Source organism: Papaver somniferum, chromosome 3 (genome assembly GCF_003573695.1).
Source record: "Papaver somniferum cultivar HN1 chromosome 3, ASM357369v1, whole genome shotgun sequence".
Lineage (NCBI taxonomy): Eukaryota > Viridiplantae > Streptophyta > Magnoliopsida > Ranunculales > Papaveraceae > Papaver > Papaver somniferum.
Genome location: NC_039360.1, coordinates 43001869 through 43020341, shown reverse-complemented (window position 1 = coordinate 43020341; position 18473 = coordinate 43001869). Strand labels below are relative to the sequence as shown.

Sequence of the window (18473 nt, the reverse complement as noted above, 5' to 3'; positions counted from 1 at the left end):
AAGTTAGCCGTGTGAGGTCCATTACAGAATAGACCATCTCCATCTCAAGTCAAACTAAGGGCACCACACCAACCATCCTCCTCCACACTTCCCATAAAATCAACCAAATCCCCCATTAGGAAAGGTCTTAAATGGCGTATCAGACGATTCAGACGAACAAATCCTCACCGTCCTCCACCTCATTATAAAATAAAAATAAAATAAATTATAAGAACGATTTTTTCACACGCCATTCCAAAACAAATTTCTTTCCTAAACTGACACTCCAGGAAGTTACTCAGAAGCATCTTAAAACCGCTTAATTACAGAGTCCATTCCCATATATAAACACCCAAAACCGTCTTCATCTTCTCCTTTCCATTATTATTTCTCTCTCATTATTCTTCGATTATTATTTGATTTCTCAGTAAAAAACAAATCATGGCGTTTCGTATTAGCAACAATCTGGTCGGAATACTGAACTTCATCACTTTCCTTCTCTCGATTCCGATCTTAGGCGGTGGAATATGGTTAAGCAACAGAGCAAGTACTGACTGTGAGAAATTTCTGGAGAAACCGATTATAGCATTAGGAGTATTTCTAATGATCGTATCGCTCGCTGGTTTAATCGGTGCTTGCTGTAGAGTTTCGTGGTTACTATGGGTTTACTTGTTTGTGATGTTCGTGTTGATTGTGTTGCTGTTTTCGTTCACGATTTTCGCTTTTGTTGTGACTAACAAAGGTGCTGGTAAAATTACTAGTGAAAGAGGTTATAAGGAGTATAAACTGGGAGATTATTCTAATTGGTTGCAGAAAAGAGTTAGTTCTGAGAAGAATTGGAATAGGATTAAGAGTTGTTTGATTGATGGGAAAGTTTGTAAGACTCTTTCTGAGGAAACTAATGTCGATGCTCAGCAGTTTCTTCAGAAGCATTTGTCTCCTATTCAGGTATACAATCTGATCTATTATTCTTTTTTGAATGATTTTGTATTTGGATCTTGATTTTTGAGAAATTAGTTTGAATGATTTGTTGATTGCATGTTGTTCTACAGTGGTTGTTTTAGTCATGATAATTTTGTTTATGTATGATCATCTCTTTCAATCCTTTTTAGGTTTTTTTTTTCTTCTTTTTCCTTTTTTTTTCTTTTTTTTCTTTTTTGCCTTTTGTTTTTCAACCTTTACATTTTGACTTTTGAGTAGGATTTTGGTTTGATACTGCTTGCTAATTGTTTTTTTCATTACTTTTAGTACTGATTTCTTGTGATTTCTGTGTATACTAGGTTAGTTAGGGTATTATGATCACTGTATGTATGTTCTTTTACTTTCACCAGAAAAATTGGGTGAAAATTGTCTAGGTTTTGTTTCAACGATGGTGTAGAAATTGATGTTGAGGATAAATTGGGGTTTCATGTGTGTGTTTAGAGTACTGGAAATTTATCTTATGAACTTTAAAATCATATGAAATTGTTCCATTCATATTGTTTTTGATGCTTATGGTTGTTATTTTATGAACTTTGAATTCTTGTAAACTTTTTGAACTCTTGACTTCAGAGAAAGGTATAAATTATGATTTTCATTCCTTTTGCTGTAGTTGATGGGTTTCTCTGAAGTACTGTGGTTTTATAATTTAGTATGTTGATGTATTAGACTTTCTGGTTTGCTTTTCTTTTATTCGATAAATGAGATTCTGTTGAAGTTACAGCTTGAAACATTGCCTTGAGCGCAGCTTTAAATAAATGCATGATGAATAACATTATGTTTGTAGTGATACAACTTGAAGTAGGCTTAGGTATGTGACATTTAGTAGTAGCATGTAAATGAAAACATCTTTGAATTTTTAGTATTTTTGTACAAGAATATATGGGTTTGGTACACACATTGTTGTTGGCTAGTTCTTACTCTTAATACTAATTTTCACATGGATTCCTTTTGTGATTGCAGTCTGGTTGTTGTAAACCACCACAAGAATGTGGGTTTCAGTACAAGTCTGCAGCAGTTTGGGATAATCCCGGCAACACCACCTCAGCAAACCCTGATTGTGCAACTTGGAAATCTGCTCCTTCTACTGCTCTGTGTTTTGACTGTCAATCTTGCAAGGCAGGAGTCCTTGCGAACTTGAAGAATGACTGGAAGAAGGTTGCTGTCCTGAACATCATTTTCCTCATCTTCCTGATTATTGTTTACTCCATCGGATGCTGCGCATTTAGGAACAACAGAGAAGATAATGCTTATCCTAGATGGAAGGGACACGCCTAGAAGACTCTAATATCTCTTTCTCACATGAATATCATCAGTTATATATCACAGCTGTTCCATACTTCATTTCTAGAAATAGTTATATCTTTTGTTATTTTGAAAACATGGTTCTGTGAGTTTGTAGATACCTACTTGGATAGGAGTTTCATTTGTTTCATTTGAAACATGATTATGTAGTAGTAGTTGATTTGGATCCTGATACTTGTACTTATTCTTCTATATGTTGTGGATTTCATTGCGAGTTTTGTTTTGCATTTTACATTGTGTTGCAGACAACACTTGTTCCTGTACCCTTTTACCTTTTTTTCCTTGGCCCCTTTAGGTTTACCTTCCTTTTGGTGTTCTGTCTTTTTTTCTTCCTGCAGTTGAGAGATTCTTGAGAATTCTCCTTTGTCAGTTGCTGGGGTGGGATGGTGGGTGGTAGTGGCCATCGTTGGACCCCATTTTAGAATTGAAAAGTTTTGAAATTTTTAGGATTAGCGTTCCATACTTATCCAGTAACTGTAACTTGCTTTTATTGTGGTTCAGTTGTTTGGTGCACTTTTCTCCTATAACTCACAGGACTGCACAATGTTCTGAGAAAGACAACCCAAAAGTAAAATGACCATGAACCTACAACACTCAACCTTGTTCTCTGTAACCAAAATTCAAAATCAGAAAAGCTTCTTAGCTTACCTGATCGGAGAACTATTAGAAAATAGAGACTGCGAATTTGAAATTAAAAACAAAAAACACCGACTATATATAGTCGTGTCCAAGTAGTCAACTATTCCTACTCTTCCAGGCTGGTTTTGGTTTTGTTTAGGCGGCTTTAGAGGTTAAATAAATTACTGTAATGGGTAACATCAATCAGATCACAGAGAGAATTATCGGAAACACACTTGAAAAACCACTCTCATCATCTCGTTTGGTGTTCTGTATTTTTACTTCCTGTAGTTGAGATTGGAGAATTTTCTTTTGCCATGCCAAAAGTTGTTTGGTTGGATAGTGGGTGGTAGTGGACTTTGTGGGGCAAGAATTTTCAAATTGGTAACTTAAGAAAGTTCCAAATGGTTTGCTTTTTCCTTTGACCCATGGGATTGAAGTTGAGTGTTTCCCATCTCTACTGACTATATGAATTTGCAAAGTGGAATAAAATGTCAAGATTACTTTAAGAAAACACATTTACTTGTTTACGATAGTAAACAAATATAGTAACATATGCAAGGACTTCACTTTGCTGGTTGTTACGTAATAGCCGTGAAGGATTTTGACATAACAAAAGTTTGCAAGTCTTCAGCCTCTTAGATCATGGTATATACCACCTGCAAGCATCAAATGTTTCTTGAATCACAATATTGAGTACTTTCTTTGAATCATCGTCGTAGCATTGTTGCTCGAGTAAGTAGTTGTTTCTATCTTTTTGAAGTCTTTTGCTTTACCCCATAATACAAGAGGAAATTACCGCGAGAGTGATTGAATGGTAAATATCTTCCGGATGTGTGAATGATCCCGAAATTCCACATGTTTACTGGGGATTAAGAAATAAACTAATTAGTATATTCCACTAACCAACAACCTTTGGCTAACCCGTTGCGTAGTTTCTGTCCAAATAACAAACCCAACTTCCTTGGAAAAAAGAACACACAGAAAACACTAAACAGAAAGTTTGTGCTATAATTCTAGTGTTCATGTAATTCGAAGTGTTGCGGATAACATTGACGTACTGCTGAATTGTCTCAAATAAAGAGACTACTCGCCTCAATGCTCCCTTTTCATCGTTTGGTTACTGAGTTTCGTTATTAAGGTGCATCTTCTTCTTCCTACTTTATATTCCTGTTTTCATAAGATTTAATTTTGCCAAAAACACATATCGTTTCATCATATAATTTGGTTTTCTCTTTTTCTCAGATTTATCTGAATGGGTCTGTGGAATTCAATTCTTTGGGGTAACAAATGTGATTTATTTACAAAAAAAAAAATAAAGCCAAGGATTGTGCACATCCTCTTGTTGAGTTATCAGAAGTCGATGAATGTGTTCAAGCAACTCTGAAGGGTCATATCCCTGATCTTCCTTATGATATCATCATCATCATTCGTACTAGACTCCTAGCGAAGTGCATCTTCCGGCTGTGGAAAGCTCACGTGTTATATGATTTGATGACGGATCCGTACTTCCTGCGTACGCTCCTACATCGAAGCCGAAATACTTCAACCGTTGCTGTGCAATCTGTTGTGCAATCCGACGCCGGCAATATCATCAAACTTTTTCTATCTGATGGTGAAACTGAGAACATTAAGGCTGCTGCATGCTTAGATCTTCGTTCATGTAATTGCGAGGGGCCAATTGTTCTTTGTGGTTCATATGATGGGTTTCCTCTATTCAGATGCGTACTTCGTGCAGAGCTTTTTTGTATTTGGAATCCGATAACAAAAGAACGAGTAGTTGTGACTAACCCGGTTATTCTTTCTAGTGTATTTGGATTCTATTTCCATCCAGTTAAGAAGGAGTATGAAGTGATATGTGTACGTATGTTATCTACCAAGAAGATTTGGGACTTTCAGATTCTTAGTTTAAGAACTGAGCGTAGAAGAAGTGTTGGCAGCTATTCTTATGGTCCAAGTAGCACAAGACCGCCTGTATTTCTTAACGGGACGTTTTACTGGATGGTTGATTCTCTTATGTATTTGATGGAGAACGAACGGTGTTCTGCCCAGCCTATCGGACTCAGTATTATCATTCAATATAGAAACTGAAGAATTTAGCACCATGGGAGTGCCATCTAATGATCAAAAATCCCTATTTGATACGTCAAAATTATCTGCTGGGGCTGTTATATGGGTGCTTAACTATAATACCAGACGTTGGGTTAAAAAGCACTCAATTACGTCTCCGTTGTTTCACAGGCACCGTTGTTGTTTCTTCATGTACTTCAGTGAATACAACAAGATGAAAGGAGATTTGATGGTATACACTCCCAGCAATATTACTCAACTATATTTTTATAATCTACGTTCAGGTACTTGGAAGCCGTTTGAATTGAAGGGATTTGAAGGTGATAACAAATTCGCAGCAACAAGTCATACGCATAGTCTTGTCTCTTTGGATGCTGCAAATTCAGTTATTCCAGTAGAGTGGTAGTGTATAATTCCAAACCTAATGTTTTGTTTTGAGTATTCTCTTGTTGGATAAAAATCTCCATGAAAAATCTTAAGAAAACACGTTTACTTGTTTACGATAGTAAACATATATAGTAACATATGCAATGACTTCTCTTTGCTGGTTGGTACAACAACCATAAAGGCTTTTGACATAACAAAAATGTGCAAGTCTTCAACCTTTAGATCATGGTATGTGCATATAGGCATCATTGCTTGGATTGGAGAAGGGGTTCTTGTAAATCAATTTTGCAAATAATCTCTTCATCAGATGGTTTTTGGATCACAATTTTGAGTACTTTCTTTGAATCATCGTCGTCTTCAGCAGCAGCATTTTTGCTCGAGTCGATAGTTGTTTGTATCTTTTTGAAGTCTTTTGCTTTACCCCATAATACAATGTATAGACCAGCTACCACCGCAAAAGCGCCTGCCAAGCTGTTGAAGCAAAACAATACCATGCTCATTAGATTTTCTTACTTCTTGTCTTTGCACTACATTGCAGTTGGATGGTAGAACCAAGCACCAGATTTTCATAAAATATTTCAATTTACCTTCCTGTATATAGCTCTTCGTGAAGGAATAAACAAGCCAAGATTGTTACAATGACAGTACATAGAGGATTGAACATTGCAGAAAAAAGTGGTCCTCTTAATGAAATGCACCATGCTTGAACGAAGAACGAAAACGCAGAACCTATAACACCCTGCACACGTAGACATACATATGGTGAGCCATAAATAAGTGCAACTATGGAGTCCTACGATTTTTCACATTCTTTACATGAGGCATGAATAAGTAGTACTCTTGATTTACTTACAGAATAGATAGCACATAGGAGTTCAAAACTTGAATTTAAACGCCACGAATTAGGATTTGGTTCCAGAAAGTATGTGACAAAAGCTGATTGCAAGGTTGCAAAGAAACACATCCACGCGGATAAACAGAGGTGATTAGGGTAACTTGCGGTCATAGGAACCTGCAAAATAAGCCAACAAGCCCAGCATGCACAACTTCCTAAAAGAAGAAAACAACCAAGCATCCAATTATTGGGACTTCCAACAGTCATAGAGGAGTTGAAGTAGTGAAAAATGATGGAGTTCTGATCTTGTTGTTGAGGAGTAAATTCTGTATTGAGAAGCTTTGGACCCTTCATGAATGCTATGCAAAATGCTCCACTGACACATATTACTGTTCCGACTATCTTTGCCAATGTACTCAGGCTTCTTATATCAACTTTCTCTAATCTGATTTCAGAGTCAGATTAACACTTTGAACAGGCAAAATTTTGACAATATTTGTAGATATATAAAGTGAAATCAACTTACCCAATTAATGCTGCTAGCAGAAAGGTGATGGCAGGGAGTAAGTTCCCCATTGCACTAGCTATGGATGATGATGTCAAATACAATCCTTCAAAATAAATATTCTGATTCATTGTTACCCTGCACAATGAAAAGAAATCTAGTCACTTGTATATATCAACGGATCAACCAGCTTTGAGCTTGGGAATCAGTCAAGTAGTTGACTAGCGTTGACTGACTTGACTGTTCAATTTTCCAAGGAGCTTACCCAATGAGAGAAGCAGTAAATATCAAACTAAAGCTCCTCATTCCTAACGCAGTTCCTGGTTTTTTCCTGCGCAGAGTCATTTGCATATTTGACGAACATTTGAGAGTACAGAGACCAAGAGACAGAAAATATTTTTAACTTTTAAAGCTTACCTTTGAGAAAAATAAGCAATAGGAGCAAGAACAAGAGTAGCTATGGCTTGTCTGTAGACAACAAAAACCCTAGGACTCATTCCTTGTAAAAGAACAGTCCTAGAGAAGAGTGCTAGAGCTGCATAAGTAAACTGCAAACCAATCATAGCCATTGCAGGCTTATAATCTTCCCACCTTCCCATAATTTCTTTTTTAGTTTTTGTTGAGATGATGAGAGAGATGACTATAAGTGCTGTAAGTTGTTTCAGTTTGAATGAGCTTATATACACACTCTTTGCCTTGGCTAGCAATTATGTAATATAATAATTCCAACAAAAACAAAATTTCTGGAAATGATTGTATCATATTAAACTGCAGAAGATACATTATGCTTAAGGAGTAGGATATTCTCATCATCTTGGTATTTTGGCATTATATTAGCTGCATTGCCCACATAAAAATGGAACAGAAACTGAATTCGACATGAAGTACAATCGATAATAATAGAACATAAACTGTGTGCAGCTTCACAGCATATGTGGCGGCAAGTGAATCCGTAACACGTAATGTCTGTGTGTAGGAGGTTTGAATCAAGTGAAGATTGGTTATTCTATATTCATTTTGAGTTGGCTATACCATGTTGTATTGCTATAAAACAAATTTGGTTTGTAACAGGAAAGTTCAAGAAAGAGTTAAATGAAACGTATAAACACCGGATATCCAATATGGATTAATCGGTGAATAAGCATTTGATGATTAAGGGGCGGTGCTATCTGTTGGTGCTTCCATAATGCATGTGCATGTGGTAGTATTCACACCTAATTATCTCTTCTATTTTCTATTGACAAGCACGTATCTGTGTGCCTCTTACCAGTGACAGACTTTCGAACGGAGTAAACTATCCTCCTAATTGGTAGATTTTGGGTAACCATGTAGAGTTTGGATAATCACGACGTAGATAATGAATCGATTGATTGGTCATGTGGTGGATCTCATGCATGATGCATATACAAACAGCTGGAACTGTTAAAAGGCTGGAAAACGAAAGAGAAACCTTCAATTAATGCTAAGCCATACCGGATTACTCTACTTAACCATGCATGACAATGCTTTGTGGTTTAAGGCACTTCTACAATCAATGAGGTATCAGGATGACAACAAGTCCGCTATATTGTGCGTATAAACAACAATTTGCAAGGAATCTGGGACAAACGGTGTTCATCTAACAGGAGAAGAGAATTTATAATTTTGGTAAACAAAATAATCCATTTCCTGACAGGGTCAAAGTTTTTTACCACTAATCTCATAGGTACAATTTAGGTCACATGACATGGATAAATACTCTTGCGAAATAGCTGTGTAAGTTTTGTTCCTAGAACAGCAAACATAGTGATGCCCGATTTCTAATTATGCTATGGGCCTTGACCAGTTCATGTAAGATTTTCAGCTGCACAGACTTACAAAAAAAAAACATAGAACTAATCAACATTTATTATAATATTACATTTCATGACTGCGGATGCTCTTACACAATAACTCACAACAATGTAGGTACTCTCGGTCATACTTACTCACAAACTTCATCAAGGACTTCTTGGGTAGGACATTCTTGATGCGAATAATGTGATGTCTTTTATGGTCTGCTATACTATTATTCCTCATGGTTACACAATTTGGAATTTGCCTACAAGTGACACAGCACAATGCCTAGGATGGAGACTGTCTGATAATTACTCTTGTTTCACTCCTGCAAAGAACAGATATAACTCATTACCAACTCGGACAAAAAGACCTTATTGTAAGTCTGCTATTGCATCAAAATTAGGTATAGGAGACCAGTACATAAATCTGCAAGAACTCTAGGACCTAAGTGGTTTCTCCATAGTGCATGATGGTGGTGAAGCTGAAATTACCTTTCAGAATAGTATCATAACGAATACAGCAGTAGCTGAACTCATGTCTTACCAGCTAATTGAGGAACTGTTTTACATCTTTAATTGCTAAATATTACTATGACAACAGAAAAGCAAGGTGGCATAAATAAAAACTTAATAATTTGCTGTAACTTGAAACCTATATAACATAGTAAAAATTTGGAGAACAGATGACAGTTAAGAGGCGCTCAAACTTGCAAGTTGCAACTTACCAGGGAGTCTTTCATTTGCTCACATTTGTGTGCTGCTCTATAGCACCGTTTACAATCTCTAACGGATCATCCATCTTCCACCACCAGATTTTTCCTACAGGATCTGTGTGATGCCTCCAACGAATATATATTTACTGGCACAAGCTATACAGGGTGTTGCTTCCATGCACCTATTCAGTTTGGAAGTTAGACATGGCACATCAATGATTGCATAGTTAAAATGTTCACGAGAATGTACTAAAGGCATGAGTTTAACACAATGGGACATTACCAACTCGGACAAAAAACCGTAAAGTAAGTCCAACTAGGTATAGGAGAGCTGGACATAAATCTACAAGGATTCTAGGACCTAAGTGGTTTCTCCATAGTGCATGATGGTGGTGAAGCTGAAATACCCTTTCAGAACAGTCTCATAATGGATACAGCAAAAACTGATCTCGTGTCTTGCCAGCTAATTGAGGTACTGTGTTTCCATCAACACAAGTGTAGCCCTATGCTTTACTCAACAGAAAAGCAAGGTGTCATAAACAAGAACTTGTGAAACCTATATCACATTGTGCAAAATTGGAGAACAGATGACCATTGGAGGCCCTTAAACTTGCAACCTACCAGGGAGTTTATTTGCTTCATCCCTTTTGTGTGCTGCTCTACAACATCAGAACAATCTTTAACGCATCATCCATCTTCCACCAGCAGCTTTTTCTTACATGATCTGTATGATGCCTCCAACAGAATATATTATTGCCACAAGCTATACTGGATGTTGCTTACATGCACCTATATTCAGTTTGGCGCATCAATGATTGCATTATTAAAATATCAACGACAAGTACTAAAGGCATGTGTTTAAACAACGGGCAGCAAAAGTACAAAGGAACTACCATCAAAATATTAACTCAAAATGATTTTCAAGATCCAGGCTTCCAGCTTTAAGCAATCTAGAGATTATCGTAACCATGCCATTACTGTGATGCAGGAAACTCCTAAGATTAAGGGCTACACTGTCAATTATCAGTTTCTTATGTAAGTTCGTTAGCACTCATATAGTGTTCATTTTCAAAAAAGGATAGAAAGCGAAATAGCTGGGAAAGATTAAGAATACAACTCAACACATTTTACATCTTAGTAATGTATAGATCAAAATTTCACTACGCATGGACTTCAGGATAAGCATTAGAAGTAACTAACTAGAAACTTCATATAAGGAAATAGCTACCTTGTGAAATCCACAAGAAATGTTTACTCCACCACTCCTCGTAACATTTTAAGGAAAATAGTGGTACATGAAATTAAAACTCAGCCATCTTGATGATAGATTGCATATAATTTAAGATTGACGGCGATAAGACTGTGGACAGAACTAAGCAAACCAAGAACAGGTCACCTTAGTGTAAATAGTGTCATTTATTTATTTATCTATTTTTATTTAAGAAAAGACCAAATTTATTGATGAAAGAATAAAGGGAATACAAAAGTAAGGAAAATCATTCCTGCAACAAAAGGAAAAAATATGGCACCATGTCCTAATGCCCAAAAAAAGGACCCAACAGATGATATCAAGTCCCGAAGACTCGTAAACCCAAAAAAAGGAACACAAGAACGGGAATAAACCAGAATCAATGAAATCTGTAATATGCATGATCAGGCATTTTAACTCTGTGAAATCTGTAATTATCTCATAATATAGTGTAAATAGTGTCACAAATCCCAGCAGTCTCATCTTTCTCTTCTAGTGGCATCACCATGACACCAAAACACAAAAAGCAAATCAATTAATTCATAAACCATATATAGATTCCACCACATCATTTAGTATATGAAACTATACCTCGTATATGCTGAATTTATCTCAGCTATCACCAACTTCTTCCCAGTTGTAACAGTAACAAGCATCACTGATTCTCCTCATCTAAACACCATCTTCTTCCTGGTAGTAACCGTCACAAGCATCACCAATCCTCTTCAACTAAATCACCATCTTCTTCCCAGTAGTAACAATCTCAAGCATCACCAATCCTCGTAAATCAAATCACCATCTTCTTCCCAGTAGTAACAGTCACAAGCATCACCAGCCTCCAGGTTCAAGGACTCCCACCCACCATCCATTATAAACTTCCTGCGGGGAATCTCTAAACTTTTTTCACTTCGTCGTTCCAATTTAGTTTTTGCTTGTTCTGATAGTACTTGACGTTCGAACAGGTCAGACGATGTTTAATATCAGCTAGTAACTCTAATGGAATTGAGTTGATTTGAAGCACATCACGACTGAAGTCTTTGAATACCACTGTCATATCAATTTCATTGGGTCTAAGCTGCGCCAGATTGACAATCTCGATCTCGTCTAGTTTAACCACAATGGGATTTGTTTCTACAAGCTCTACTAGGAAAAATAAAGTCAGTGCAAAGACAGCCCGCGCCCCTGTGGGAAAAAAAACCATGAAATTCGTACTCTGGTGATTCAAAATAATTGATAACTGTAGGCTCGTACAACAGTTACGGTCATCAGTAACTTTGTCAACAAAGTCCTGGAGATCTTTGTTACGGTCATCAGTCTGTACAACAGTGGACGACTCCAACTGGAAATTGGTATCATTAGTCTCTTCTGTCCCTGACATGATCTGGTTGTGCAAGTGTAAGTGCAAGAGAGGAGGTATCTCATCATCTCCAGCTCGGAAGAAAGGACACTTTATGTTCTCATACACAACATCTATATTTGTATGGGCACCGGAGGTTTTATACCGGAACCCATTCACATGTGCTTCGAGAGTACCCATAATGATCTTTCCACCTTGCCCTCCTACCTTGGGACAGATTGTGACATTAGTTAACTTAATAATATCTTGAACATTAGTTTCCAACTGCAGTTTCACCGAAGTGGAAGGTCTTACAGCATCACCGTTTTTGTTAAAAACATCTTTCATCCCAGGATAACCCCTAAGCAATCTATAGGAAGTTCCAATTTTTACCTCGGAAGCAAGTCTTGCCTGCATATACCTTTCCATCTCCTCAAAATACAGGTCTTTAGTGTTTTTGGTTGCAACCATACCACGAGATGGTTTAAACACAAGAGTCTTGCCGAAGCCTTCAAATTTTCTGATGGCAGCTTCTAAGGTTTCTTCAGTGTACTGACAAACCTCCATCGGTAACAGATCTACATAAAAAGAACAAATGACGTACTTCTTAGCAATAAAACTGGCAACGGAAAACTTCATATTATTATCATACACGTCAAACTCGTACACACAAGAATGAGGGTATTAACAAGAAGATGGCATTCATAAGAGGGCAAGAAGTTGATTCCAAAATCACTACATAGCAAGGATACTCCACATTCAATATTATACAATGAGTGACACGGATGTACACAGTTGCCAAAAAGACTTGAGACATCACAAACTAAGAGTCTGTACTTGCAAAATTATAAATTCATATGTTGTGTAACACTTAACTGTGCTTGAACACTAGCATAACCGTAACAGCAACCAGTTTGGATCCTAACAACACAGCCCTAAACCACAAAACAGGGAGCATACCAGCAGAGACATAAGTAATACATTTATTGATTTTTTCAGTGTTAACACCCCTTGTACAAGTCTCCAACACTACATAAACCCACAAACACCCACACAAGAAGCGGAAATTAAACACAAAATCATATAAGAAAATCTAAACAGGTGTGCTTCAGCCAAAACCTAAAGCGGATCGCTAAGGCTAACATTTGCATTCAGAACAGATCTACTTGTACAATGTTGGATAATTTCATGTCTCACACAAATTATCAGAGACTAACTTACGGTAAGAACTTCTGATAATTCATGTCCAGTATAATATCAAGTTAAACGCCAAACCAATTAGAAGAAGGTAGTATGAGCATATAATCAAGCAAAGTAAGCATGATCTTGTTGTTTTTGAGTGTAAGAATGATCTTCTAACTGCTAATTACCTCTACCTAACCTGATGGACAAACAGTTTACTACGGGTGGAACAATTAAGAACCCTAGAAAAAAAAAATCAGATAAAACTTTAAATTATCCACAGGTGATTGTTAAGAAACAAATGAGTAGAAAAGACGTTGAAATCAAACCTCAAAATCTCAGATGAATTCCAGAAGAAAAATCTGATGAATCCGAAACTAGGGTTAGAACCTGAAGCAGGAGGAGGAATAGAGAAGAGAAGTTTACTAGGGGGAAAAGTGGGAAATTTGGCGTTTTTTTTTTTTGAACTATGCAACATCGTTTTCACAGGGGTCCGACTCTGCGCGTCAAAAAAAGAAAAAAAAGAAAAAAAGACTCTGCACTCGGTTTCCGCGCGTTTTCAACTTTGCTATAGAATTTTATGTATGTACAGTATTCTATAGCAAAGTAGTTGCAAATTCTCTATAAACAAGCACTATAATGCTTGCTGTCAATTTTTTGTGGTTACTTTTGCAATTTGCTTTAAATCTATTGAAAACTGAAAGTGAGTTATCAAATCCCCAATTCAGGAGCTTCCTGGTCATACTTACAAACTTAGTCAAGAAAGACCTCTCTCTGGTAAGACTTTCTTGATGTGAATAATGTGATGTTTTTAAATCAGTCCTATGGAAACTAGAAACCAGATAATATAAATTGTCATCAAAAGCAACATCTGCGACAGTAATATCGATTAACAAACTAGAGCGACAAAGATAATTTATGGTCTGCTATACTCTATTCTTCATAATCTGACTGATCGCACTTCCCGCTCCACCAGTCATTAGTTTTAGAAATCCTCTTCATCTCAATCACCAAATTCTTCCTAATAGAGAAACAGTCACAAGCATCACCAATCCTCTTCATCTAATCCACCGTATTCTTCCCAGTAGAAACATTTAGAAGCATCACCAGCCTCGAGGTCCAAGGACTCCCACCCACCATCCATGATGAACTTCTCTGGGGAATCTCTGAATTTCTTCACTTCTTCGTTCCAATTCAGTTTTCGCTCGTTCTGATAGTACTTGACGTTTGAACAGGTCAGACGATGTTTAATATCAGCTAGTAACTCTAATGGAATTGAGTTGATTTGAAGCACGTCACGACTGAAGTCTTTGAATACCACTGTCATATCAATTTCATTGGGTCTAAGCTGCGCCAGATTGACAATCTCGATCTCGTCTAGTTTAACCACAATGGGATTTGTTTCTACAAGCTCTACTAGGAAAAATAAAGTCAGCGCAAAGACAGCCCGCGCCCCTGTGGGGAAAAAACCATGAAATTCGTACTCTGGCGATTCAAAATAATTGATAACTACAGGCTCGGATTCCCACAAATCTGCAACTTTGTCGACAAAGTCCTGGAGATCTTTGTTACGGTCATCAGTCTGTACAAGGGTCGAGTCCAACTGGAAATTGATATCATTAGTCTCTTCTGTCCCCAACATGATCTGGTTGTGCAAGTGTAAGTGCAAGATAGGAGGTATCTCATGCTCTCCAGCTCGGAAGAAAGGGCACTTTATGTTCTCATACACAACATCTATATAAGGATGGGCACCGGAGGTTTTATACCGGAACCCATTCACATGCGCTTCGAGAGTACCCATAATGATCTTTCCACCTTGCCCTCCTACCTTGGGACAGATTGTGACGTTAGTTAACTTAATAATATCTTGCACATTAGTTTCCAACTGCAGTTTCACCGAAGTGGAGGGTCCTGCAGCGTCATCTTTTTTGTTAAAAACATATTCCGTCCCAGAATAACCCCTAAGCAATCTATAGGAGGTTCGAATTTTTACCGAGGAAGCAAGTCTTGCTTGCATATACCTTTCCATCTCCTCAAAATGCAGGTCTTTAGTGCTTTTGGTTGCAGCCATATCACGAGATGGTTTAAACACAAGAGTCTTGCCGAAGCCTTCAAATTTTTTGATGGCAGCATCTAAGGCTTCTTCCGTGTACTGACAAACCTCCATTGAATACAGATCTACATAAAAAAGGACGTATTTCTTAGCAATAAAATTGGCAATGAAAAACTTCATATTTCTATCATACATGTCAAACTCGTACAAGCAAGAATGAGGGTATTAGCAAGAAGATGGCATTCAAAAGAGGGCAAGAGGTTGATTCCAAAATCACTACGTTGCAAGGATACTCCACTTTCAATATTATACAATGAGTGACACAGATGTATACAATTGCTGAAAAGATTTGAGACATCACAAACTAACAGTCTGTACTTGCAAAGTTATAAATTTATATGTTGTGTTACACTTAAAACACTAGCATAATCGTAACATCAATACTGCCCAAAACCACAAAACAGGGAGCATACTAAGTTACTAACATAGATATAACTAAACAAAACATATGCTGGTTTTTCCAGTGTTGACAATTGACACCACTTGTACAAGTTTCCAACACTACATAAACCAGTGGCGGAGCTACATGTAAGTTGTGGGTGGCCACGGCCACCCCAACATTTCGCAAAATTCTCTAGGACAGTAGACAGATTTGGTCCTAATTTTCTAAGTTGTAGTTAGTGGCCTCCCCATCATTTAAATTCTGGCTCCGCCGCTGTCATAAACCCTCAAACACCCACACAAGAAGCAAGAATTAAACTCAAAATCATATAAGAAATTACAATCAAAACAGTTGTACTTCAGCCAAAACCTAAAGCTGATCACTAACACTGACGATTGCATTCAGAACAGATCTAATTGTGCAATGTTGGATAATTTCATGTCCCACACAAATTATCAGAAACTAACTTATGGCAAGAACTTCTGATCATTATAAAATCAGGTTAAATGCCAAACCAATTATAAGAATAGAAGCTAGAATGAGCATATAATCAAGCAAAATACCAATTATAAGAATAGAAGCTAGAATGAGCATATAATCAAGCAAAATAAGCAGAGTCATAAGAGAGATACCGTGGTGGTTGCCGTCTCTTCTTGTTTTTCGAATGTAAACAATGAATCTTCTAACTGCTAATTACCTCTACCTAACCTGCTGATAGACAAACAGTTTGAAATATTAACAACGGGTGGAAAAGATCATTGTGATTATTGAACAATTTAAAAACCCTAGAAAAAGTATCAGATAGAAAATTACTCAGAGCTGATTGTTAAACAACAAAAGAGTAGATCGAAACTAAGGAAAAAGAAAAAGACAGATTAAATTAAACCTCGTGATCACAGATGAACTCCAGAAGAAAAATCTAATGAATGCGAAGCTAGGGTTACAAACTTGAAGGAATAGAGAAGGAATCTCGGGAAGCATTATTTAGATATCCCGGAAATGTATCTGATATACATTTATGTATACAAGTGGCCTCTGTCTTGGGACAAAGACGACCCTTCATTCTGGTCATCTTGCAGCAAGGATCGTTTATTCGTGAGATACATATCTGACCGTTCGTTATTGATATAACCGTGATTCCATTAATATTTGGATTTCTTGATAATTGTGATTCCATTTTTATAGATGCTTCCTAAGACTAAGTCATACGGTCTTCTAATCTATCAGCTAGATTAGCAGTCCACGTCAGCTAAAACAATTTCCTAAAAACTTCTCCAATGATCGTATGATCAGCTCCATATGTGGCAATGCGAGAAGACATTCTTTTATCTAGTTTAGCAACTAATTTTCCTAAAAAAAACTTCACCAATTCATAGACATTTTTACCTATACTTTGCCGAGCTGTCTTATTTCCAAACTGAATATATATTTTTATTCGGTATTTAATGGCCGAAAAATTATCGCGAAACTCCATGATATTTGTACCTGTGTAAAGCTTCAATGGACTGCAATTGGTGAGTGTCGAAGATCTTATGTGCAAAGTTTCTGCAAAACCCATAAACAAACCAAAGGACTTTGGGACGTACGTGCTAGTAAAATGTACATGCTTCCAGCCAAGTAGAAAACAAAAAAAATGGAAGTATCCATCTAATTTCAAAGTAACATGTTACAGTTCATAATAACTTGGTCGGAATTCATCTTCACTTAAAAACTCATCATGCCAACTGCCAAAATTGCTTCCTGCTCGTACAAATTCCACTAGTACTAGATTTAGGTTATTTTTCAAACTCTTGATAGAGATTAGATTCTCTATGGCTGTTTATTTTCTAATCATATAGTTTACTGTCCAGCATAGGGCTCATTGTTCACTCAAAAATCAAACATCACTACCCTCAACAAAGCTTCACAGCCATATCGTTGCAGGTCAACTTCTGTGATAGAAATAAATTACTCTGACCAGAATATGACTGTTATCTTCATCAAGGTAAAAGCTTAATTTTACCTCGGAATACATTTGTACCTCAACTCCTATGGATGATGATTTAAAGATGACGATGCAAAGATAGTGTATTGTTTTAACTGGAAGTATGATTGGTTCATATGGTACTATCGACTATCGAGATAGTATGATATAGTATTGTCGACTAACTGGAACGAAAGTTTTCGTTCTAAAAATAAAGAAGAGTGAAAAAATCGTTAAATCATCTTTTATTATAGATTAAAAATCATTTTTAATAAGTTGTATCTCTTTTAATTTTAAAATTACTGACTAGGATGACAACAAATCTTCTTAGTGAACCTATGAAACAAGAGGTTGGGGAAGAGGATGTCTACCTAATATTATGCCATGTCATCTACAAGTTGGTTAAAGAAGTTAGGGTTGGAGAATATTTTTTTGGAAAATGGCAGTGGATCCTACGTGGATGAAGACTTTTTTCTTCACACACATTCTATTGGAGAAGTTCTAAGTCCTATGGTATGTCTAATCTAGCAGATAGTCGCTGTATGGAACAACGTCGAACGCTGAACAGTACAGCGCCCATGAAAACGCTGAATAGAACAGCGCTGAACAAAACAACGCCTGAAAATCAGGTTTTCCTCCTCGCAGAACCCCCTCTCCCTCAGTTCTTCCCCATTTCATTTCTTCACTCAAACACACCCGAAAATGCATGTTGAAGATCAATGATTCTAGAAATTTGTTTCTCTTCTTGATCGTTTGAGAGTATTTTCATTCAATTTCGTCCACGAAATTGATTGAGGTAAGGATTTAAAATTTTAGATTGTTTTTTTTTTTAGATTTTTGATTATGATGAAAATTTGATGAAATTGATGATTGATAGGTGATACAATGCATGATTTAGATGATATTTTTACATGATTTAAATGATGTGTGATTGAAATTGTTTTTTAGAATTTTTGGGTTTTAATTTGATTATTTGTGATGAACAAAAAATGAAATTTTGATTTTTGTGATGAAAATGAATGATAATTTATATGATTAGTT

General features: G+C 36.7%; 4 protein-coding genes across 8 annotated transcripts; 1 reads left to right on the top strand and 3 right to left on the bottom strand.

The window, feature by feature from the left end:
* The first annotated feature begins 271 nt into the window (after positions 1-271).
* Positions 272-2494, top strand: LOC113355994 (tetraspanin-8-like). The gene is made up of 2 exons (XM_026598987.1): positions 272-927; positions 1921-2494. The coding sequence occupies exons 1-2, from the start codon at positions 421-423 to the stop codon at positions 2233-2235; spliced, it is 822 nt and encodes a 273-aa protein (XP_026454772.1). The 5' UTR covers positions 272-420; the 3' UTR covers positions 2236-2494.
* Positions 2495-5582: 3088 nt separating this feature from the next.
* LOC113359362 (WAT1-related protein At4g30420-like) lies at positions 5583-7276 on the bottom strand. The gene is made up of 6 exons (XM_026603009.1): positions 7095-7276; positions 6943-7008; positions 6699-6815; positions 6191-6617; positions 5925-6076; positions 5583-5808 (listed from the first exon to the last, which is right to left on the bottom strand). Exons 1-6 carry the CDS (start codon positions 7274-7276, stop codon positions 5583-5585), a joined length of 1170 nt encoding a protein of 389 aa, XP_026458794.1.
* Positions 7277-8363: 1087 nt separating this feature from the next.
* LOC113359361 (FACT complex subunit SPT16-like) lies at positions 8364-13717 on the bottom strand. Its single transcript, XM_026603008.1, has 7 exons — positions 13642-13717; positions 13163-13216; positions 12669-12821; positions 11048-12370; positions 9829-9996; positions 9220-9389; positions 8364-8820 (listed from the first exon to the last, which is right to left on the bottom strand). The coding sequence occupies exons 1-4, from the start codon at positions 13715-13717 to the stop codon at positions 11349-11351; spliced, it is 1305 nt and encodes a 434-aa protein (XP_026458793.1). The 3' UTR covers positions 8364-8820; positions 9220-9389; positions 9829-9996; positions 11048-11348.
* LOC113355993 (FACT complex subunit SPT16-like) lies at positions 13638-16479 on the bottom strand. Of its 5 annotated transcripts, XM_026598986.1 has the most exons (4): positions 16356-16479; positions 16102-16180; positions 14996-15152; positions 13638-14885 (listed from the first exon to the last, which is right to left on the bottom strand). In XM_026598986.1, exons 3-4 carry the CDS (start codon positions 15105-15107, stop codon positions 14020-14022), a joined length of 978 nt encoding a protein of 325 aa, XP_026454771.1. In that variant the 5' UTR covers positions 15108-15152; positions 16102-16180; positions 16356-16479; the 3' UTR covers positions 13638-14019. The 5 variants fall into 5 exon arrangements, with proteins under 5 accessions (XP_026454771.1, XP_026454767.1, XP_026454768.1 ...); XM_026598982.1 differs by having other exon boundaries at positions 13638-15152; XM_026598983.1 differs by having other exon boundaries at positions 13638-15152; positions 16102-16177; positions 16356-16471.
* Positions 16480-18473: the final 1994 nt, after the last annotated feature.